General features: G+C 30.8%; 1 protein-coding gene across 2 annotated transcripts in view; it reads left to right on the forward strand.

The window, feature by feature from the left end:
- The window catches only part of LOC147072910 (protein amalgam-like), a 1,013,334-nt gene that overhangs the window by 934,509 nt on the left and 52,324 nt on the right, over window positions 1-26,501 (forward strand). For both annotated transcript variants that reach the window (XM_085945913.1, XM_085945914.1), the window contains one exon: window positions 15,801-16,011. In XM_085945913.1, coding sequence (XP_085802039.1) covers window positions 15,801-16,011 — 211 coding nt within the window. The remainder of the gene's footprint in view (window positions 1-15,800; window positions 16,012-26,501) is intronic.

The following is a 26,501-nucleotide window of genomic DNA, read 5'->3' on the forward strand; positions in this document are numbered from 1 at the left end:
TTTTTACGGGAGAGCTAAAAAAACTATCAACTTTGTTATTTTTGTGCAAAATCTGATTGATAGGATAAACAGTTTGCTAAGAAGAGTTAGAAGAGGTATGGTTCTCAAAAATCATTTATTCAATATTTAATTTTTTGGAACATGAACATAAAAAGGATCGCCACCCCTGAATTATATTAAAGAGGCAGTTAACTCTCTGCAAAATCATTGGTCAGACAAAACAACAAACTCTCAAAACTGGAACGGTTCTAGATTTGAACGCGAAATTGATAGGCAGATTATAAGCACATTGTACACACCATGATAATCTCAACCATTCTGATCGCTATAATATAATTAATATTGATGTAATTATAAATTTATCATAACAACTTCTTGTTTTACAAGAGTTTGCTTTACAGTTGTTTACGTTGAAAACAGCACCCCTAAATTATTCCTAAAGTCAAATAACGCAGCGAACTAATTTCAAGATGGATTTATTGAAGTAATTTAGGCACGGATTTAGGATTCTTCAGCCGAACATTTATGCCGCATTAAAAGGCATTAAATATTTTTGTCATCAAGCTAAAATTGTATACTAGGCTCATATGCATAGTTGACTTATATTTTAATAATTATCAACAATAATGATTCAATAAATAAGCAACCACTACTACGCAAATTTGTGGCATCGCTCGAGACGAACCGTTGAATGAAAAATGACAGCCACTGCTAAACAATTACGTTTTGTAAACAAAAATAGTAGCTAGATTATGTTATATACCGATTATATACGCAAACATCAACTTAGAAGGAAGGAAGACTTAAGAAACAATAAATAAAATAAAATAAAAAATAGATTAATCGATGAAATATCGGAGAGCGTATTATTATATTAAAATAACGACAATCGTGATGCAGTTTGTAAGGCGCTGTACTTCCATCCGGAAGCTCTGGGTTCGATTCCTGGTGATGACACAATATATGTATGTGATTTTCTTAAAGCCTGGGTGTTTGTGATTGTTCTAAATTACTCACAACCACCTTGTACGAAAACCCAAGAACTTGGTTATTAATTATTTAAAAAAAAACATAAATAAATAATACTAGAAATTTTTTGACATCTGTCTAAATAAAGCAAGTATCTTAAATTTCATCACCTTTGTAATTAAGAGCTCTCTACCAAAAAATCTGGGCGTGTTTGTGATGTTTTTCTAAATCATACATTTTCATTCACGTCATATTTGAAAAGTTTACTGCGTCGTATGAAGGACAGAATATGAGAACGTATGGAGATGGGGTAACCCAAAAACCTAGAAGACAACTGGATTTCAATGTAATCACAATCTTCAGCCACGAAGGGATGATCAAGAAAAAGGTTATTGTTTTCTATAGTAGTATTTTTAGACCATCAAAATGAAAGTTAAATTTGACAGTTAACCCCAATACGGGCCTCGATGTAATACCAACCGAAGTTAAACATTTTGGCATTTCTCGACAATGTTTGGTTCCGTTGTGTAGGTATTTTCATCCTGGGGGGTATATATAGGCGAACGCTTTGATCATTGGTTCTCCACCCCAAGGGTATCGGGCCGCAAATCTTGTTTCTCAAATGAAACGATTAATTTGTCTAACACTGAAGGATTGATATCATCTAATTAAATTGTCAATCACGGAATCGGGCCAAGTTATTTGCCCTTAGTTTTGTAGGGTCACTTGCTATAAGCAACTGTATCCGAGTTTTGTACGAGTTTGAAACCTGCCTGTCTGGTTTGTGAAACAAAGTGTTGAAATTGAAACGTGGTAAAGTCGGCAATTATTATATTAAAAATACTCTTGTGTACCTACATACATATAGGTAGTTATGTTTTTGATACGTAAAAGATCTTTTTACTGGAAAAAAAAACTAAATATTCCCATAAACATACCTGCTTATTAGAAAAAATAATAAATGCGAAATAATCATATTAATTACAATGCTATCTGAAGTATTCTAAATCCCGTCAATGAAACCTAACTAGTTTTGTGAATTAATAATATTTTGTAATGATATTATTTACTTGCATTACATCACCAAGTTTGATCCTAAGAAGACCAAATTGTGCGGCATTTGAACCCAGGACTCACGACATTATAAATCGACACGTTTTAACTCTAGGCCACCATGACATGATTTATAATCATTCATTTATGACGTGCTTTCACTTTAATAACTATGTGACATTATGTGTGTAATTACTTTGAATAAATGAAGATAGAGCTTGCATGAATACTTTTGGATCTTCGAGGTTGTGCCTCTAGGGTATAAAGTGTCGCACTCTCTGGTGGCGTACGAAACAAAATTTAAAAAAAAATAGTGCAAGAATGTCATAAGTACGAAGTACGTGACTTTTTAAAACTCATGACGCCATATTTTATCTGTAGCAAAGGGTGGAGGTAGGCTGTTAAGATCCGCCATAAAAAATGGACATTAAACTTTGTCAGTCATACGTATTTGGTTTTATTGAACTAGTACTACAATAATTTACAGATGGTATTGGTTATTTTTTTTAAATCAAATAAACCCTGCCCAAACCAAACCATAATAGTTTTGGTATATTTTGAGCGATACGACAAAATTGTGCACACTTGTTCATTCATAGTTATTTGTTTTTGTTGGATTATGAATACATACTACAAATATTTTGGGTTAATTTATTTAAATTCGTTAACCCACGCCTAACTATAATAGATAAAAATATTATTCTATCGATAAAATATCTAAATTTATGTATGATTTAATTGTGTAATTTTAGAAAATTTATAGATAGACGAGTATTTTTTGACTATTTTCTATTATGGCTTAGTTTCGTAGGGATTAATTGAATTTTAAAAACTTACCAACACCATCTGTAAATAATTGTAGTCTTATTTCAATTATAATACGTATGACTGATAAAGTTTGGTATGCACTATTTATGGCGAATCTTAACAGCCTACCTCCACTGCCATCTGTAAATGATATAATTAAATAATAACGATGTGAAGGCTCTGCAAAACAAATACGGCAGATTCCATTTTCAAAAAATATCTGATTTCTTTCTTTTCCTGAAATATTGTTCTTTTGTTTATAGTAGCTATTTAATTGGTGGTGACTAAAGAACCATAACAATACTATAGTTCAATAATTATATTGACTCCATTTTCATTACATTATTAAGATAATAATTGACTTATATCTTTTCAAAATGCCCAATAGTATGTCACGTGCAGATTAAGTATCCTCAATACATAGTTGACTGCTATTATCAGGCATAGTAATATAATAGAAGGGATTATTCAGCTAGGAACAATGTCAATATTTATTATATCTCCGATAATTGTTTGGACAACGCCACGTATTCATTTTATTGGTTTAGTAAAACAGTATTCCGCCTCTAACGTCTATTGTTGGAACAATGTATTTCGGTTACCTGTAATATAATACCAGGAAATATATTTTTCACCTTCTCTAGATAAGGTTTAACAATGTTCATATCTCTTAGAAGATACTTATATAATTAAATCATCCAAAGGCTATTTATTTAAGACTGAACGTGCTCTATTAGTATATAAAATAATCAGTGGCAAAGGATCGAGGTAGGCTGTAAAGATCCGACATAATATATTGTCCACAATAAACTGTGTGAGTCATACGTTTTTATTTTCATTGAACTAAGAATACAATTTACAGAATATGGTCATGGTTAGTTTTTTTTATTCAATTTACACTGCTAAGATCAAGCCATAATAGATAATTGTCAAAAAATAATCGTCTATCTATAAAATATCTTCTTTCAACCATGTTCGGTCCTAATAGGATCATATGGGCCTCCAAGTAGTGGAGGTTTGTATTAACAGATTTTATTTTTACGAGAAATGGATGTCAGCCACTTGCTCAACCTATTAGGTCCATACTCTGACTCATACACAAATCGAAAAACAATATGTGTACTTGCCAGACCCAGGATTCAAACCTGGGACCCTTGACACTATACACCGGCGCTTAAGCCACGCGGCCATCGTGGGTGTCTAAAATTATCTATCTAAAATTATGTAATTAAATCATACATAACTTTGGATATTTTATAGATTTCGTCATCTTTGAAGAGGACGAAACTGGTACTAAATTTATTTAATAAAGTGGAATAAGTACTATAAAATTGTGTTTTAATTAATTAAACAAATAATTAATCAAATAATACAGTGCAGTTCCACCATGAATTGACAGTTAACACCATAAAAGAAAAAAAGATAGAATAATATTTTTATCTATTATAGTTTGAACATACATAATTTCGAAAAACACTTACTGAGAGAATATATTATTATAACCAATAGAAAAAATCTTTTTTGAAAAAAGTAAGCCACCCCGGCAGGGAATCGAACCCTGCATCTCCCGGGTTTACGTCCCATCCGTGCATTACCTCTATGCTACGCAGTGACATACTAATTGCGACAAAGTTTAACTATTGGCCACTTTTAATACTCACTCATCAGCGCTCTTCCAAATCAAGCTACTTTGGTTATAATGTATTCTCTCTATAATAATTAGAATCGTACATTCTTAAATCTTGTGAATTATTCGTTGAATAAAAGAAAGAGCTAATTATATATTATAGTTTAGCTTAGGCAGGGCTGAATGAATTAAAAAAATGAATGAACAAAAATGTAATATTATGTATTCTTAATCCAAAGAAAACAAATAAGTATGAATGGAAAAGTGTGTATAATTTTGTCGAATAGCCCGTAACATACCAAAACATAGTTTGATTTAGATAAGGTTTAATAAATTCATTTTTAAAAACTAACCAACCGCATCTGTAAATAATCGTTGTCTTAGTTCAATAAATACAATTAATACGAATGACTGAGAAAGTTATTAATTTATGTCGAATCTTAACATAATATAACACGGTCAAATTATATATCCTTGTGTTCAGATTCTAATACAATAACTTCTATATTATTATTATCCTTTATTGGCAGATTAAATAATATATACACCAAAGTATATATTATTATTACTTAACTATTTCTTTTATTCAACGAATAAGACACGATATTTGAGAATGTAACATTATATAATATTGAATATTACATAATTTGAAAACATGAAATGTTTATGCTAAAGAATTAATTCGCACCATGATTACTTTAGTATATTAAGTCAAAAATTATCATTTTATAGTTAACAATGCAGTTTTATTCAGAATTGTTTGCTTTATTTATTGCTTTAGCGTAGTAACTCAAACAAATTGTAAATGCGATGTAACTGAGTTACTTCACTAAGGTATTTTAGAAATATTTTAATAAGTTGACGGCTTTACTATATTATTAAGATATACTATGGTAATGCATTAATGTGATGTATATTTATGGTGCTATGATAATGCATCAATGTGATGTATATTTTGGTGCATTAGTCACTATAAGTGTATTATTTTGATTTGATATACTAAAATATGCTCATACAAAGTTCTTAAACTTACCGCAATATTACAGATATAAATGATTTGTAACTTCAAACGTTGATTTATCTCAAAACAAAGTGTTAATACACTAAGGTACTCATGGTGTGAATTGATACCTACGTTAATTTAAAATACTAAAACCGATAGCCACATTATAACGCAATTCATGTAACAACTACTATCGTGATTTAATAATATGCCTGTAGCTTAATTAGAAAATCATATTGGCGCGAATCCAGCAGATACAGGTTCAAGTCCGTCGGGTATCGTATTTTTTCCTACAAAATGATTTTTTCTAGTGTGTATGATACATGAGATATTTTCAAATGATGTATATTCAATATATTAAAACCTCTATATCATTGCATTGTCAATATAAACTCTCACAAAGACTTGAGATATAATATGTCACATCGACGATAAAGCTCTGTCCCTGCCAAGTCTTTTGAAACAAAGTTTAAAGTACCCACCCACAAAGCGTCCGCTACCCAAGACTGACAACTTATTTCCTTTCTCCTGATACATCTCACAGACTGTCAGCTTATGACGGTTCCTACCGCAAATCCTATTCCCTTTACCGCGTTACTCTACGTGTATCAGGAACACATGTAAACACAGTTGAGCACTTTGCGGGATTGCCATGAGCCCCTGATTGTTGCAAAGTGCAATAGAATATTCTTAGTAAACAGATTTATAGTTCTGTGTCCCTGGTAGTTTTCCATCAAAATAACTTTTAAAAAAAGTTAATTTACATAAATTGAGTTTATTTTTATTCAATGAACATACAATTTAAAATTGTAGTAGGTACGTACCTATAGATTTTTGAACATAATATGTACATAATTTTGCGTCATATCTAAATTAATAATTGTGCACTTTTATAGAAAATCATGGACTTTTGAAAGATAACCACATGCTAAGGAGTATTTTTAAGATATTAAAAGGTTTTAAGCCCCATTCAAAAATGGTAGATTTAATTCATTTTCTATATGGACATTATTTATATGCGTGTATTAATTAAGGCGCTAAGTACCAAAAAAATTAAAACTGACATTTTTATAGAAAAGTATTCTACGTACCAACGCTAATAACGACAACTATGATCTAAGTGCCTTAAGCAAGTCAAAAAAATACAGCAAAATATTTAAGTCTGGCGAAGTTGTAAGTCCGTTGGCGTGTTTTATTTATAATGGTGTAAGTACCACTGCAGTGGTCAACGGCATTCAATATAACATGGCTGACGACGGTGTGTTGACACTCGCGAGTTCTTAATTCCTATTATTTTATGGAAACTGCCGAGATTGCTTCCCACAGTGAAATCACATTTTTCAAATTGTCTGCTTCGTCCAATTTTACTGCAATGACTCAGTATTTTGTAACCACAGGCAATACTATTTTTGGTACTTAGCGCCTCAATTAATATACGTATTCATTTTATAATCCCGACCACATTTATGCAAAAAAAGCCTTTGAAATACCAACCAATATGGAATTATTACTAATAAGGTAGGTTTTTTACTAACCTTTTATGACCTTTGACTTGATAGGTAGGAATGGAGTTTTTACCTACTTCATTGTATTGATTTATTATATAAGTTAGAGTTAAGAGTATTCGTTGTCAGTGTGTGTTTGCCTTTGGTGAGTATACATAGTGCCTGAAGATGCCGAAAGGCGAAACCCGGGTAGCAAAAAACTACTTAAATGGAATAGTACAAAACTTAAATCCATTTGAGTTAAATTCAAATTCCATCAAGTACCTTCGGTCGAGAGTATTAATATAATTAAGATATTTTGGTTGTTGACAGTAATAATTCATTAAAAAAAGCTTTGTCTTAATATAATTTATCAAAGTGAATGTTGAAAAAGACTTGTGGCCACCCTTTGCGTACAACAGACGACGTCTTGATTAACGTGTCTACGACTCGTAGAGGTGCAACCGCAAAAGGCTGTGGCGCTACGGCGCGGCGGTACGAACTAACAAAGCCTTCGAAACTTTCGGATCACGTACAAATTGTTGTAGTAAAATATTAAACGTGTTCTTTTTGCTTAATGTTGGTTTGTTTCGGGATGTGGCTGTATTAACAATCCAGTATTTCGTAGGGTTTCATTAATAAATTACGTACATATTATATCATTGAACACACGTATATATAATTTGTATAATATATTATATTGAAAATAATATATAGTTATATAAATATACGTCATATTTTATATAAAGAAAATCGTAATAAACATATTTTTGTGACACCCCAGAAACATACATTTAAAAATATTTAAATCGCATTATATAGAGATAGAGCCTAATTATTATCGACTTTGGAAAAGAAAAGGGGCGTAAACCACACAGATCAAATTTTACAGGAGGCACAAAAACGTTTTTGTTATGGTTTTCGGTCAAAGTTCAAATACAAAATAGACATAACTTTGAAGTGCATGATAATTATTAATTATTAAGTTAATAAAAAAACTAACAACAATGATGGTTAAGTCGTTTTTCCCAGGTCACTTCCTACTTTTAAAAAAATAATAGCTAAATTTAGATATGACGTAATACATCAGCATTTGCAGCTTACAACTTTTGGATACAACGTGTATTTAGTCGTGTACACAATGTTATTATGCAATATAAACTATTTTGAAAAAACTGAGGGTTAGCGTCTTTTCCTTTCTAACGTCGAATGAAATATAAGTAAAAAAGCACCACTGAAGTTTATTTGAAGAAAACTTTACACTTATACTATGATATTTATTTGCGAATTTGCAAGGGGTGAAAAAAACAATCTATCACGATGAGTAAATAAGCAGTCATTAATACTACACTTTGGTATATTATTCAGTTTAAAAAAATCATGTAAAATTTATATTAAACCGAAATTTAAATTATTTGAAAAAAATTAACTACAGACGAGTAAAGTAATCACAGTGAACATAAAAAATGGCAGCTGTTGCGTGTGTCAGAAAGTCGGAGTGCCAACTGAGCGATGTTAATATTTGTGGAGTTTATCTACTTTGCTTCATGCGTTTGCTAAATATTTTCAAATATCATACCTATGGAACACAGCATTAATGGGAACTGAAATACCTAATTGGGTGTGGAGAAACAGGCAACCGATCTCGAGTGTGAAAGAATATGGTATAAACTTACGTGTTATTCAATATTGCTGTATTTTAAATTGCAACACACACTATTGCACGTCTATAATGTGTGGTTTATTTTCGTAGGACATTCAAAACCCTGGGTTAAAATATAGTATAATGGGTTGCCTATGGGAATTATATGTATTAATCTATTCTGTGATGGATTTAGATAATGATATCGAATAACGCAATTAATGCCTAAATATATCAATAGTCCTGTAATCGACATAGTTAAAATGAAAAGAACTCTTACATAATAATATTAATTGAAACTTAAAGTGAGATGATCGAGAAATGCTGAACCGGGATGCATAACAATTCAAAGAATTACACAAATCTTAGCACAGCAAAGATACATTACCGTTGCTTGACTTTGCCTGGCTGGAAGGATAGAGAGTCGGGAAGTAGACCTTGATACCGCCTAACCTAAATCGCCAACTTTTATTTCGTGTCAAAGTATGCATACATACTTTTATTAATATCATGTAATCTATATCATGTCTTATAGCTAAGCTAGCTCTAAGTGTGAAAAGGAAAATATACGAAATACTTAATTTTTACATACTGCATGCTTTATCACAGGTAATAATAATGTGATGCAAAATAACACTCAAAATTATGTATCTTAAACATCGATAACTGCATCTTATTGCCTCGTTATATATTCCAATCCCAGATAGAACAAAGTTCTGGGAACTGTTCTAAATTCAGTCTAATTAATATTCAGGAATTGCATATTTCGATAGTTAGCACTTCAAGTGGTTTGTCCTGGACCACTATTAATCTAGCGCATTCACCGTGAGTAATTTTATTCTAGTTATATCTTTGGAAATATCACCAATAACGGTGCATGTTATTGAAAGTTAACCTCAGTTTCGTTGCACTTAGCCACTTATTTTACTGCTACTGGTACTGGTACACATATTCGAATGTTATTATTTTAGGGCGTAATGCTCAATTCATACTTACCACAAACTTACAGTAAAATTGGTAAATAGCCGAAATCCATCTGTTAACTATAGATTATAGAGATAAGGAATCCTTAACCATAGACTGCTTTTGTTATGAACTCTCCCCCTTCTGTATTACCAATTACCACTGACAGCTGCTGTCAAAATAAATTTACGTGTCTATAAACAGCCCATACACTCAAATTCATTTAACAATTGATCTCAATATGGGTATTGAACAATTATTAAATATCCGTGACATTTAATACGACATATTTCCTTTACTTTCGTTGATTCTGTACATGTCTTAATTTAGTAAAACCGATTATCGAATTGAAATGTCAGTGTCAATGAATTGTGAATTAACTTTTCTTATTCGGATTTAGATATTTATGTAATATTAAACCAATAGATAGGTAGTTAAAATATATAAGTACTTAGTTACCTTCACACCAATATGGTAATATTAGTTTTAATCACTCTATATAATTATTCATACCATGGCATATTTGTAATAATTGTAAATGACAAAATCTGACATTTCAACGGTAAGTGTTACCGTATCGGGAAAAACATGGGTCAAAAAATAACTTATATTATTCACTAATTGCGGAGACATTTAATCATTTTAATTAAATATTAATTGTGCATTTATAGTTATTGAATTTATTTTGTATATTTTTCATATTTTTGTCATCGTTTAACAATTAGAAAATAATTTACTTAAATTATGAAAAAGAGAATTTTTATATATGGTATTATTTTCAATAGAAAAACAGAACGAAGCTATTGCAGATCTGGTGAACCATAGACAACTCGATCATAACTATGAAAGGCTTTCTGGATAGTGTTTTGTTGTAATTTTGTTGTAATTATGACAGACGATTGAGCATCGCGCTCTTAATTCCTAGAAGAAGTAGCAATTATGCAACCAAGTTTTTACAATGTAAGTAGGGATTGCAATAGCGGTATTCCAGTATTTATCAATACCGAAATACCGGTTTTAAAAATCCAAAATACCGGAATTTTCGGTATTAACACAATGCTTACGGGCCCTTTTAATTAATTTTGTAATTAACGTGTTAATTTGCATTTGAAAAGTAATTAGCAAAAACACAATTTTGTGCGGCCCGTAAGCTATGGGTTAGGAAAGCATACTCGTTTAAGTTTTTGAAAATGAAATATAAGTTAGGTGCTGCTAAAGTGCAAATATATTGAGTGAATCCAACAGAGGTGAAAAATAATAAAACAAATTTCATCAAATATAATTATGCAAGTAGGAATTGTCGCGATGAATTATCATAATATTATTTCGAAATAGAAAACATCCGTGACAAAAATGTACAAGCGTTGAATTTAAGAAGCTTTTCCTGCATCCGGACTTATTTGCACTTGACGAACTTTCGAGGGCTTTGGTTAAAATTATCAATATATTCAAATTATTTGTAAATTCGAGTTCTAGAATTATGATGAAGAGATATTTTTAAATGTCAACATAATAGATGTGGGTATGTAGGTGGTTGCCTTAAAATAATATTTTAATAGCGTTCTTTTTTCTGTTTCGCTTCTGTTTATTTTAATATTTAAGAAAAACCGGTATTTACATTTTCATTCGGTATTGCAATCCCTAAATTTAAGTAGATAAATAAAATATGCAACTCAAAGAGGTGTAGTTGTAGAAAGGATAGAGGTGAAGTACGATTTCTGAGCCATTTATAAATAATACAGTGATAATGATAATGATAACGATTGTACGATATATTTATTATGGTAGCCGGATAAAACAGAACAGTGATAAAACAGAATAGCCAGTGGAAAAATAAAACATTCATTTTTGTCGTATATATTAATTAATTAATTATAAAATTTAAGTATATAAAATAAATGTATATAATATATATATAATGTAATATGTTGGCTATTCGACATAAAAACCTCACTTTTATTTATCTGCTCGATTTTGATAATCAATAATCATGCACAACTCCACAGAAATTATTAAACTCATTATTTCGTTGTACCAGAAGCATTTTGAACAACATTAAATTGATTAAGACGAGATATACCTAGCTTGCCAGCAACACTGAGTGGAGTCCCATTTTATTAGGGTTTTCCATTGATTAGAAATGAAGAAAGTATAATATAATTTGATTTTTTACAGCATATTGAAAACCTGTGTTATTTAAAATCTATTCAACATATAGAATTTCAATATTAAATGTTGTATTTTTCCTAAAATGTCATAGTTCTGATTATCGCTGTTCTGTTTCTTCGTGTTCGGTTTATTCCTGTTCTGTTTACTCATGGAACTCATTTATTATGACGGAATGTTTTGTATTAAACATAATAATATACGAGTAACACGAACAGGCAAATTATTAAATAAATAAACAATTAATATGTCGATGAGTATCAATTTCCTCCAAGTCTATTATGAAATATGAAATGTTTTAAATATATGTATGACTGTAAAACTAGAAATTCTATGTAATAGTTTGAATCACACTTGGTTGATTCCATTTAAGTCAATTATATGTCAACAAGGCACTTGGTCATGGCACCACTATCTTTTGATACCGTAAATCAAATTATTCGCTTACGTTAACTAAATACGTTTTTCATATTTCAACATGTTCAAAGCCATATTGTATACCTGTTATATTTTCGAAAAGGTAGTTAGATAAAATGATGTATTAATTATGTGAGTTGTGTGTTGATATTTATCAGCGGAAACGCAATGTTAAAGTACACCACTAATAATAACAAGATAGAAAGAACTTTTTATAAGTATACGTTTTTAAATTTTCTGTTGAATTATTATGCTCAATATGCTCATACTTGTACTTAAGGGGGGAAGTGCGCCGCGTAGGTCAAAATGGAGCTTGTATGCTATTTTCAAAGCATGATCCTGGACATTCCTTAAACGTTGTAGATAACATTTTTATATAATTTTGATGCCTTATTTTCCTTTATATTTATTTTAAACATTTGATGACTGCACAAAGTATTTTTATTACATAAAATAGTATTCTTTATATTAATATTATTATATTTTATGATTTATAAATAATTTTATTTATTAATATTATTATTACTAATATTTAATATTATTCTATATTAATGTGCTGATGGCGCAATTTGACTTGCGTGTAAAAACTCCCCAAAGACCTCATTGAGTCGTCCACGTGCACTAGTGGCGTGACGTCTGTCGCGCGACAAACGCAAGCGACCACCGGACTATCGCGTACGTACGTATTACAGGTGAGTCGAGGTACTATGTATAGGCGACAATAATTGCCGATGGTCGCAACAATTATTTAATTATTGTTACGTCGCACGTTGAATACTATCTAGTACGGTAAACTCACGCTTATGAAACGCGTTATATGGACAAGGCCTATGACATGACAAAGAACTAGTATTATGCGATAATACGATCACAGTATTTAATGATAAATAATATTGACGTATTATACTTATTATGGTGTTTCCGTGTTATTTTTATATAATGCTATTGATGATAATTATGATTCAATTGAGTGTAAAAGCTATTAGGCAGACAGAACGTGCTGTAGGTAAAATGCATAAATTATATCATAGGTATTTCATACAAATATATCTCATGTACAGAATAAACAATAATTAAATCAAAATAATATTCATCACTTGCATTGTTTGTTAAAATAATATTATTTGAAATACACAGCGAACGAATGAACAATGCCGGCACTCAAGCCCGAAAAATCTACCAAGCCGACAGAAGTTGATGTAGATAAATTAATGCATGTTAACAAAAGACACTAAAAGCAACATAAACCACCGTCCGAAAAGGTTCCACTCTGTTGTCCTGGTGGGGAAGACGTGACGTGGCCGGAAATTAAGGTCGAGAACATCCACCTAGGCTGGTCGGCTCCACGGTTACTGGGCAGAACAAACGTTCACGGTTCGATGAAGATAAATCTCCCCCAACTTTGTATTTTTGAAAGTCGGCCTGTTTTTAAAACTGTAGTTTATACTTTTGCTTTTAGTTGTTGGTGCATTGTTGAAAAATTTATGAGATTGCTTGTTTTTCAACAGGGATAAATAAAACAATAATAAAATGTATATAATATATTATATATTATATTATATCGTCACCTCAATTTAATACCACAACTAGATAACTTGATTTTCACTGTTTTTGAATTAGCTATCGAATATGATTCTACATTTTCTTATCTACAAAATGATAAAACTAAGTAAGTCAGAAGTTAATGGGAACTGTATTAATGTTGTGTTTGAAAATATTAGATAACTTTAAAACCAAAAATGCATTAAATAAATAAAATAATATATCTACAATACAATTGAACATTATGTAATTATTCCCAATTAGACAAGAAAAATTTTCCATTTTTATTTTAAATAATAATTATAGTCTAGATTTATGATAATCAAGTAAAGTTTAAATTTCATTTTCCCAACACTGATCAAATCAGAAGTATCTATTTGTAGTATTGAGGTGACGACATAATATTTTCTTATTGTTTCAATTTTATCCTATGTAACGATCGAGATTATCTTTTTGATTTAACTTAACTTCATAGATTGTGCATTATTTATTATTTATTTATATTCATTCTTATTTACTTTTGACTCATAATTGTGTTAGAATTAATACTGATTCTATTTGCTCAATTGTCTATCAAGTGGTAGTAATGTATTATTATAGTGTACATTTTATAAACGAATTATCAATCAAATGTATTATGTTATTAACATTGATTAAACAAAATTATTTGTTTTTGGTACGCCGACAATGGCCGCGGGACTTAAGCGTAGCGTCGTCGGTACCAGATTCGAATCCTGGGTCTGGCAAGTACACATATTGTTTTTCAATTTGTGTACGAGTCAGAATATAGACCGTACAGGTTGAGCGAGTGGCTGACATCCATTCTCGTAAAAACAAAATCTGTTAATACAAACCACCACTCAGTGGAGGCCCATAATAATATATGATCTATGATTAGGATCGGACATATACGGACGGAAAATATTTTACGGTTTACGGACGGTTAATAATTCAGAATGTTTGGTTTTAGTGTCCTTTCAATGAGGTATTATGAAATAATAACATGCAATTGTATTCATTTTAATTACTAAGTGTTATTGACATAATGTTATTTGATAGGATACTTCAATGTATTGGTTGATTGTTTTTGTCATTTTTTTAATTTGTAACTATAATGCCCGTTCCGTTGAATATTCTTTAGCTTAAAATGTCCCTCTGAGGCGGACGAAACCTGTCCAGATATTAAATAAAAGTGGAATTAGTACGATAAAAAATTGCGTTTCATTAAATTAAATTATGAATTTTAAGACTAGAACCGTTTACACATTATAAATTTGATAATAATAATGTTTACACAATATTTAAGATAAATTTATCATATAAACCAAATATTAATAATAGGTACCATCATAGTATCTATTATAAATGTACGTAACTCCAATAAGTAAATTACTAATGAAGAAAATTTGTTTGAGTGTTGAGTTTGAGTGTTGAAAATTGGTTGAGCTTTTTAAGTGGACTGTAATTATTTTAAGGAAAGATAAGGAGGTCGGATCTAGGGGTGGGTGCGATGGAACAGAATGCCAGACACTGACTTTTGTGATGATGTATGATGGCTCCGTGGTCTGGTTTCAACTTTCGCTCGCGCGGTGTTGTTGTTTTGGGTCAAACTCACGCACTTTGTGATACACTTTTATGGATTATATGTGAGGATTTGTGAATGATGATGATAGATTCTGAATGAGTCTGTATCTATTGAGTCAATCAGTTAAGCGACGGAAAGCTATTAGAAGCTCGCACACGTCCGCTGTCAGGATGCAATTGAATGTTATTTGTAACACCGTCTCTCATCACCCGTAATTGCTTATTGATTGTCTGGTGACAATAACACTGGGGATTAAGAAGTGGGTGAGGAGACACGGAGTGGAATGGAAACATAAATGCCCCAACCAATTATTGTTAATAATAATAATAATATTACATTCTTAACCACAAAGAATTCATAATTAAATTATATCATTAAAAATATTTTATGAACAATAATAAACATAATATATTACATATCTAAGTTATTATGGTACATATTGTGTAAAACAGTGGGAAATTAAAAATACATAAAATACCAAGATGAAAAAATGTATTAAATTCTTAATTGACTAATAATTCTTATTTTTTTATTATTTACAGGTTTCCTGGATGCGCAAACGAGACCTGCACATTCTGACGTCACACATATTCACGTATACTGGCGATGGAAGATTTGGAGTAGTCCACCCCGAATCCTCAGACGACTGGAACCTCAGGATAGAGTATGTCCAGTCGCGGGACGCGGGGATATACGAATGCCAAGTCAACACGGAGCCGAAGATCAATATGGCAATCATGCTGAACGTAGAAGGTTTGGGAAACTTTTAACATTACAATAAATATTACATTTTTGTTTTTAATATTTTTCATCTATTATATAATTTATTAGAGAACCCCTTTTTCTGACTGTACTACTAAATTCTGTATGTAAAGTAATGCAGTTAAATGTCTGCCTTACAAGGTCGTTCAAGCTGAATGTCTTTAAGAGAACTATGCATACAGACTTTAGTTTTGTATCACATCTACAGCAACATAAAAGCTTTCTTTCGTACCCTTCTAATGAAAAGAAAGTGGGCTAAATAGATCACGCTTTCCGGATGAATTGGCATATGGTTTCTATCAAGAGCCTATTTGTATTAAATAGACTCTATTATCCCATTAGTAATAGAATACACTTCGAAATATATTATGTAAATTAAAATATGATGATACCTTCAATACACGGAAAATTATTGACATATAATTAAGAACTATTATATTCCTATTCCACTGAGATACTAAATAAGGTTATTATTAATCCACATAACATAATCAAATAATTAGTGTTTATTGACCGCACGGTTTCATAAAAAATAACTAGGAACAATGAATTGAGATATCTCTTATACCTACGACCAATAATTATTATTGAACATTTTCATTTTACACAGTGATACAATTTGGGGATGGTAAATCCAATACATATATTTTTTTATATAAAACAGGTTATAGTTTATAGAAAACGATTACATACAACGTATAATTTATAATATCAATAAGGTACTTATATTATTGACAATCCTCAATAATTAACTACATAAATTCTCAATACGTTACCTAGTTGTATTGTTTCCCAGTATAGACGATTTATACGCGTATTGAAAGTATTATTGGTAATTAAGTATTTAACTAGCTATGAGGTAGAATTTTTTACAAACACTTCAACTACTTATTCATATTTTTTATATTTGATCCTTGATATAATAGGTAGGTAATAAAGTATTTATTGTAAGTATTTATTATATAAGTTAGAATTAAATGTATCAATTGTCAATATGTATTTACCATTAGTGAGTATGAGTCGCAACAAAACGACTTAAATGCAATAGTACAAAACTTAAATCCATTAAAAGTATAGTTTATAATATTTATGTAGGTTAATTTAACTAGGCGACTTCCCAGACATCCTTTTCATTAGCCATATATCACCAGTTTAGGTGGCATTCTCGGAATGTTAAATATGGACAAAAACCTAAAATATAATCGTTTGGGTGCTTTTAGATCAGTTCGTGTTGCATTTACTTCACAAATTACATTGCCCTATTTATATATTTGTCTATATATCTGTGTAACGCATGAGAGAAAATATATTAAAACGCAGTAGCGAAGGGTGGAGGTAGGCCCTTAATATCCACCATAAATAGTGCACAGTAAAGTTTGTTAGTCATACGTTTTTGTTTTCATTGAAATAAGACTACACTTTACAGATGGTGTTGATTAGATTTTAAAATTCAATTAAACCCTGCTAAAATAATGCCACAATAGATAATAGTCAAAAAATAGTCATATACATATAATAGAATATTCAAAATTATGCAATTAAGTCATACATAACTTTGCATATTTTATAGACATTATTTATCTATTGTAGTTTGATTGAGACAAGGCTTAATGAATTTAAAAATGAACCAACGATATAATATAATGTAATATATAGTATTAATCCAACGAGAACAAAATAATAATGTAAGTATGAATGAAAAAGTGTGGACAATTTAGTCGAATCGCCTAAAATATACAAAAGTAATATTGTTTGGTTTAGGCCGGGCTTAATTGATTTTTAAAACCGACCAACAACATCTGTAATATGTATTCTTAATTCAATAATATAAAACAAATACTTATGACTAACAAAGTTTAATGTGTACTATTTATGGCAGATCTGGACAGCTTACCTCCACCCTTCGTTACTGTTGAAACGTGTAAGATACAGAGAGACAAGGGGACAGAGAGACAATTAATCATACACGTATAAACGCTAATTCTAAATTTAAAAAATTGGAGGAATCTTTTATTTTAATCCAGCTGTGAAAGAAAACAAATGATATCGCCACAATAGTTACTCACAGTGCGAGATCAATTAAATCATCGTCAAATTAGTTTTTTATCCAAGAGGTTTAAAGATGGTTATAACAAGGATAAGATTCTGTAAGCTATTGTAACCTTAGGTAACATACACAATCGATCAAAAATATAAAAAGTATGTATGTTGGAAGTACCATCAGTTTAGCAGCTCCGCTTGACAAATGAACAAGTTTAGCGATGTCAGGAGACTCTACGAAGACTCCGCCGAGCTGATGCAGCTGCGCACAGACAGATAATTGAATGTGAAACACCAGAGCAAAAATAGTAAGACACACCTAACACATATACCTACGTGAGAAACAGGGAGAAGTATTTAACAAGTGGTATTACCACCTACAAGTATTTGCTTGTACTAATACCTATTGTATTAATTTTTAGATGAATCTCTCGACAGAGGAAACTCCATGGAATTTGCATTTTAATTGTAACTGATATAACATAACATAAAATACTTCTGAGAAATATTACATAACCAATAGAAAAACATTCGACTCCCAGGAGGAGAAAGCGAGTATTGTGTATTAGATAGCATAATAGTCCGTATCCGGAAATTTTTACGTATGCAATTCGCCGTATCACAATTCACCGTGAAATTGTGTATGGGAAATATATGGCCGTATATTAAAGACCGTCCAACCTCTTTGGGCCGTTTAGTACTGACATAAAATTCATGTCTAAATAAAACATGGTTTTGACGGTTTACAGGAAGCCAGCAGCAAATAAATTTGGAAAATAGCTGATATACTGGATTATTTTTTAGGGTTAGGTTTACATTCTTGAATTCATGAATTTTGCTAAAATCAGCTATGAAAATTGAATTAATATTCATATTGAATCTAATAAAATTGGAGACCGTATAAGTATATAGTCATCTGTTCCCGATAAGAAAGCTCACAACGGTGAAATGTTTTACGTACACTTTACATGTAACCCAAAAGTACATCATATTTTATTAGGACTATTGATGAAAAAAATGGTGCATACATGTGTTTATATAAATAATAAATAACTTAGATATGATAAAACAATTCTGTAAAATATTTCAATTATGGGTTACAATAATTATTGTCCTGCATTCAAGTGACGATACATAACTTAAAATACTTCTGAGAAATATAAATAACCAATAGAAAAAAAAAATGAAAAAAATCGACAACCAGCAGGAAAAATCGCTTCGGATAATATTGTTAAGAACCATTAGTTAAAATTCGATGGCTATAGCATAGTGGTCAGTGCACGTGGGCGCGATTCCCGAGAGTAGCAAGTCCGTATTCTGCTGGGTGTATTTTTTTTAAAGATTTATTCTATTGGTTATATATTTCTCAGAAGTGTTTTCAAATTATGTACTTAATAATATTTTCAATAAAAGAATGTTGTATTTTTAAATCTTGTGAATTATTCGTTGAATAAAAAAATTGTTAATAAATGATACAAGTTTTGTACTATTTTATTTTTTTCAATCATTTTTAGTGACGCAGTTTTTTATGTACTCATCGTCACTGTGGTGGTGGTGGTGGTGGTGGTGGTGGTGGTGGTGGTGGTGGTGGTGGTGGTGGTGGTGGTGGTGGTGGTGGTGGTTTAAGAGCATACTTCAGTGAAGCGGCAAATAATTTTCAATTATAGGTGCGATGAAATTTTTGACTCGCTGGCAATCGAAGAGCGTCAATTTGTTTCGTGATGGCGACGGGGGTATTAATTTTTAAATCATGTAAAGATGACTAAAAAACGTTACCCATGTACTTGAAAAAGAAAACATGTCAATGAATATATTATTATCGTTCCTAATAAAAAAATAAATATAACATTAAATGGACTCATGTTTAATTTTTTTGACAAATTATATTACGTTCGGCAGGCGTCATTTACACAATCTGCGCATCGCCTAGTCACGATCTTCTTAGACCATCCCCCAGCTGAGATATAGCCTTAAGTAATGAATATTTAAGGTTGTGGATTCCATCCTACTTCCATATTTTTTCAGTGTCTATTTGATCGAGATGCCAACAACCATTTCTCTTAAAAAAAACTTTTAATTATTAATACAGTATCCACTCTGTTATGAAGCATATACTCCGCTTTAGAAGTGTTTAGTATTTTTTTTATAAGCAACGTTGATTTTTCTCCATTTAACAAAAATAATAATCATATACTGAAAATAATTTTACCGTGGTACACTGATGATCTAATCGTTTTCATATTTATTTATCATTTCCCTATTCATCGCAGGATCTTCTCAGGGGAAAACTTATGCCGACTGAATTAACGTGAAGATTCATTGTTAAGTATAAGAAAATTTCAAGGATATATTGCCATACTGCTGCTTAGGGGTTGCTATCTCGAGATTCTACTCAATTTTTTATGCTTAAATCCTGGAATGCTTTCAATAACATCGCTGCGCAAAGTGCGTTGACCTTTACAGACTTAATTGTATGCAAAATATATAATCCGATCGTCAATAATAACGCAATTTGAAAAGAATTTCTAGTATGACCTACTAGTTTAAATTGTCATAATAAGATAGAAGACTCGTAGCATAATTGGTCATTGTACAAATCGGTGCGATATCAATGGTTATACGGGTTCAAATCCCGTCGATTTTCGTATTTTTTTCTTCAAATATGATTTTTTTTAGTGGGTAAATCTTGTGAATCATTCATTGAATAAAAGAAATGATTTATTAATAATATCATCTACTGAGGATTTGAGACATTCTACAAAATCTACTCTCAAATAGCCATGGTATTATGTATATGGAAGTGTGCAGCGCTGACTAGTTTGGAGACCCCCTTATAATTATTTTAAAACAAAGATGACGTTACTTTCTAATGAAGTAACCGCATTTCCGCTTCATGGAAAACGGTCATGCTTTCAAAAGTTGTAATGATATTGTTCGTTCCTTCGTTTTCCGATATTAAGCAACGTATGATGGCCTGTCTATACTCACAGGACGTCAGCGAATTAAAGGTTTATTTTTGGTTCCACCATAGAGATGAAAAAGGCAAAATTGCTGAACGAGCAGATGGCTATAATAAAAAGTGTATTTCAGATGTATTTTGAGAATTAGAAAACATGCTGGAATCAGTGTGTTATAATATCCGATAGGAATAACTTTGTGAGGTACCATAATATCCATACAACATCGATAAATGAATAAATAAATATTTTTGTAAATAAATAAAAATGCCAGGAGCTTTTTGATCAAAGCTATACGCAAATCAGTCTGCGGTGGCTACATAGGTACGCAATTAATTCGTGTATTGGATTTTTTTGCAGAACTACATTACCTCTTTCTGTGCTAGCAAAGTATTTAGTACTGTATCTAAAAATACCTAGTATACGCAGTGTTGCCAACTTTAATCACAAAAATATATGAAATAGGATAAGAGAGTAAGGCTAGACGACTGAAAAAATGCAAGATTTTCTTGAAATTAATAATTACAAGATAAAAAGAACTTTTTAAATACAACGTTTTTAAATTTTCTGTTGAATTATTATGCTCAATATGCCCAAACTTGTACTTGATATGAAGTAAATAAAAAACAAACACACAAACAAATATAGAATACTGAAATGTCATTTTGACATTTCATTTTGATTTCCATAGTAACGCACGTATATATTAATAATTTTGTTACTAGGACCACTCTATTAGCAACCACTAATAGTTTTTTACTTTTTTCAGATTTTTCTGAAATAACTTTCCATACAAAACTGAATTAAATGAAAATGAATTGAATTCTGCTTAAAGATGGCTAAAAGTATTAAAAATGCATTGGCATCATTTTCTGATATATTCTAAAAGTTTCAAATGTCTAGCTAATTGGAAAGTTAGTTAAACTCGATTGCAAGTTTTATACTGGACATACAACCACCGGACAAACAAGAATACGAGTAAATAAAAATGTTGTAAAAAATGGCCGGAAACTAACATTTTAAATAATTCATCATAATAATTAGTAGCATGGTTTTATGAGAATAAAGATTGAACAGCCAAAAATAACTAAAAATCATTAAATTTACAAAATTTGATCATCACTAAAATATGTTAAGTAATATTTATTTTATTGGAGCAAACATGTTCATTTTCAAGCATATTTTATATTATATTCAAGCTTTTTTATAAAAAGTTTCAAGTTGTTTTTGATGTCGAAGAATACTAGATTTAACGCCATAATAAATACATGATGCAAATTTTTTACAGTAAATACTTTTTGACAAATTCTAAATTGGCAATGCTGAGTAGGCATGTATATGCCACATCTTTGGTCATCATGATACTGTTCTCTTGAAAGAGTCGAAATATTACTCTAATGATGTATTTCTTTTTTTACAAAACGTTGGCTTAAATCAAAATTTATCCCGAATTTGAAAATTTTGTCCGAGATCCTAATCCCTACTGTGTACCTACAACTTCTGTGGCACACGCATAAATGTTAAAGTAAATTTCTGAGGCCGTTCGCATCTATTGTTGTACAATTCGCATTCAACAGAATTATAAAAGCTAACTCAAATTGAATTTACGATGACTCGTTCTTGATATCATTATATTTGTTCATAAAACCGTAAAGTTAAAGGAATCTCAATAATGAAATGTCAGATTGCCCGACGTGAATTTCAGTCGAGAAACCTTTGAGCAGAAAAGACAATTTTGCTTTCCTTTTCCAAAAATAGGCGGGCTTACTCGTCACCATATTTTTACGATTACGAATATTTCCAACCGCGACAAGATACTCTTGCGTAATATTTTTGATGTATCTACTGCCTATATACCTTCTACATAATATTATAATAAATTATTTTTAAATTTTTACTTTGATTTTTTTAAAATTAGAATTGAAAATAACTCACTTACCTGAATGTTATCAATCCCTCACTATAATTAATAGTATTTAAAAGTACGTTTTTAATGTATTTTCAGTTGTGTATGTATCAGTGGCAAATGGTGATAGTATGCTGTTAAGATCCGACATAAATAGTGCACAATAAACCTTGTCAGTCGTACGTATTTGTATTCATTGAAATAAGACTACAATTTACTACGGTGTTGGTTAGTTTTTAAAATTCAAATAAACCCTGCGAAACCAAGCCAAAAAATATAATACTCAAAAAATACTCGTATATCTATAAAATATCTAAAATTATGTAATTAAGTCATATATAACTTTGGATATTTTATAGATAGAATAATATTTTGTTATCTATAATTTAGTTTAGGCTGGGTTTAATGATTTTTTTTGAAAATAACAGGCAATATCTGTAATATTATGTATTCTTAATCCAACGAAGACAAATAAGTATAAATGAAAAAATGTGCCAATTTTATCGTATCGACCAAAATATACTAAAACTATTACGGTTTGGTTTAGACATTGTTTAATTGATTTTTAAAAACTTACCAACACACTTTGTAAATTTTGGTCTTAGTTCAATAAAAACAAATACCTACGTATGACTAACAAACTTTAATATGCACCATTTATGGCTGATCGTAACAGTCTACCTCCACCCTTTACTACTGATGTCTGCAGCCTTAGGAGTATTATGTATATATATATTTTTAATAAATAATGTAAATCAACTCACTCACTCATTAATATTCAAGAGAGTTCAATACTTTTCTTGTAATTTCAAAAAACAGTACTCTGATGTTTTTTTGCGATTATCTCAAAATTCGATTTTTGGAATAGGTGAGATATGACTTTAAGTAACTCATTTATACTTATTTTCTTATGAAATCCATGGCGCTGTAAACCAGTCCGTGAAAATTATACCGAAATAAAATTACTTAGGCCTATGTTAAGTTTGTGAAACACTGACTATATCATATTTCCAGTATATGAAAAGAAAGGGAAAATATCCACTCACTGATAATATAATATGCCATGAGCAGTAAACTATTATATGACACATAGATTTTTGAGAAACAAAATGATACTCCTACCGAAATACTTCATTTTTCCTGTCATCAAACCGAAATCCTTCTATCACGAGCCGTCCGTATATCAGAAAAGATATTTTATCCTCAAGTATGAAAAAACGCAATACCCAAAAAGTGTGATTCCGAAAATGCCCATCGCGTTACAGACCCTAACATCAGGGGCGTCGACGTAAAATGGTTAGTGTTTTTTTTTTAATCTTCTGTCTACTACTGCTTTATGATTTTTATTCATATATTTAATTCATAATATATATTTTAAAATTTAAAAGTACATAATTTGGCACATCAGAAACTTAAATATTATTATTAGAAAAAATCTTCAAACAAAATAATATAAATACTGCAAGACACGAATCTTAGCCAATGTGATTTATCAAATAACCTACTTGTCCAATGCCACTTTTTACAAATTTTATTACTAATATTTAATTTTTGTAATTTGAATCAAGGTACCAATAATAAATAGTTACCTTGATTACCAGATCGTATCTGAATCTCGCAAAATTTTAGTCTTAACGTACTTGCACTTGCTAATAATTTAATAAACTATTTTCATTCACTCAACGAAATTCACTCAACGAATAATTCAAAAGATTTTAGAATGTAACATTTTTTCATTCAACTTACCTACATAATAATTTAGAAACGCGTTAAAAATATATACTGATAATAAATACCTAAATATATTCATCGGATTTCTGCCAATGTGCTTTACATGGTCAACTTTATCAAGTATAATTTCCAAAATTTGCGTTTGAGTTTATATTGTAATGTTATAATTTTATTATGCTTAATAATAACGATACTGTCGTTATTATTAAGTTGTCCACGTGTTAAAACTGTGAACTAACAAGCTCCTCCTATTTAGTTAATTGCACTTCCGTTTTCAAATGAAGAACACCCCTAAATTTATCATTTCATTTTACGCTTTCGTGGTGTACAGATCTATAAATTTACGTAATTTGATGCTTTTATAATAAAAAATATGTCTAAAATGAACGGAAAAATGAAAATTATTGTTAGTAAACTTTTTGTTTATTGCAAAGAAGAAGAATAGTCATACCTAAAAAACACGCGTTGCCGCCATGACAGGTATGTCAGCGAGAAGCCTTCTATAAGCGACTACAACGACTTCCGGTTATCGAAAAAATCTTGTTGTTGGACAGTAGTAAGTAAAATTTCATGTTATAATTGAAGATAGGACTTCTATTTAGAAAATCGTGAGGAGAGGGGATAAATTAGGAGTTAAATCTTAGACTATAGATACATCTAGACGCCACCCGTTGCATTGCTAAATGAAGCCGCGTGCCTTGCGTTTAGTTTGTGAGCGAGCGAACGCATTCGTCTACAAATGTTCGAGACCATAGACCATTTCGCTAGTGCTCGCCCAAAGTGCTCGCACTAGACGCTCAGAATTAAAATATAATTTTCTATTTTTTTTACGTTATATAGTATTTTTAAGCGGTCAAAATGCAACCATTAGATAAAGATATCCATAATTTAAGTTATTTTAAAGAAACACTAGGTCACTGATATTAAAATATATAATAAAATACAAATAAATTATCACGAACATGTATCAACTTACTTATGAAACGTAATACCATCTTCTTGCTTATCAGTACGGCTACCACATTTTAAGACAAGACACAGAACCATCTTTTCTACTTAATTAACCAAAAATATTTACCACTGACTTTATGTTTAACACAAAAAATATAAATTTTAGCAACACGAGCTCGCAAGTTATCGACGCTATGTGAAGCGTTTCGCCCCAATTTGATGGCGATACTTTTGGAAACTGGCTTGTAGCTAGTAGACCTTTTATCTTACTCTAGCGCGCGTCGCAGATATTGTAAGGGTGCCGAATACTTTCTCACTCGCACTCATGCATAGTTTTTGTTCAGGCCTTGAGTTAAATATTGTTTTTAATGTGTTATTATTATAAATATTTTTATTTAAACTATTGTTTTTTAAACACTATTTATTCTAACAGTGAAGGTTTTGTTTATATTACTATTGTTGATAAAGGTACGTTCGTTTTCGATAAGTTAGTTTTATATTTATTATTTTTTCCTATTTGATTGCATTCTATGTCTAACCTACTATTTTTATAAACCAGTTGTTTGAGTTATATTTAATGTATTGGCGGAACAATTTCTGAGTACAACACTGGCTAATAGCACCATCGCCTATCCCAGGCGCGGGTTATTTATTTACACAGTCAACGTCATGGTACACTGTTCCCTGATGGCCAATATAGAAACAGTTTCGGACAAAATATCATCATTAAGGGGTGCGCAGTGATTCTGGCGCCATCCACGGCCGAGCCGGAAGCTTAAAGCTCTCGCGTATCCACGAGATATGTTACACGTCCGTCATACTATTTGATCAAAGCTTTTATTCTGCGATTTTATGGACATGATATTATGATATTCATCTGAAAAGATGGTATTATT

This window comes from Rhyacophila brunnea, unplaced genomic scaffold (genome assembly GCF_057557595.1).
Source record: "Rhyacophila brunnea isolate RB1 unplaced genomic scaffold, BYU_Rbru_1.0 scaffold_19, whole genome shotgun sequence".
NCBI lineage: Eukaryota > Metazoa > Arthropoda > Insecta > Trichoptera > Rhyacophilidae > Rhyacophila > Rhyacophila brunnea.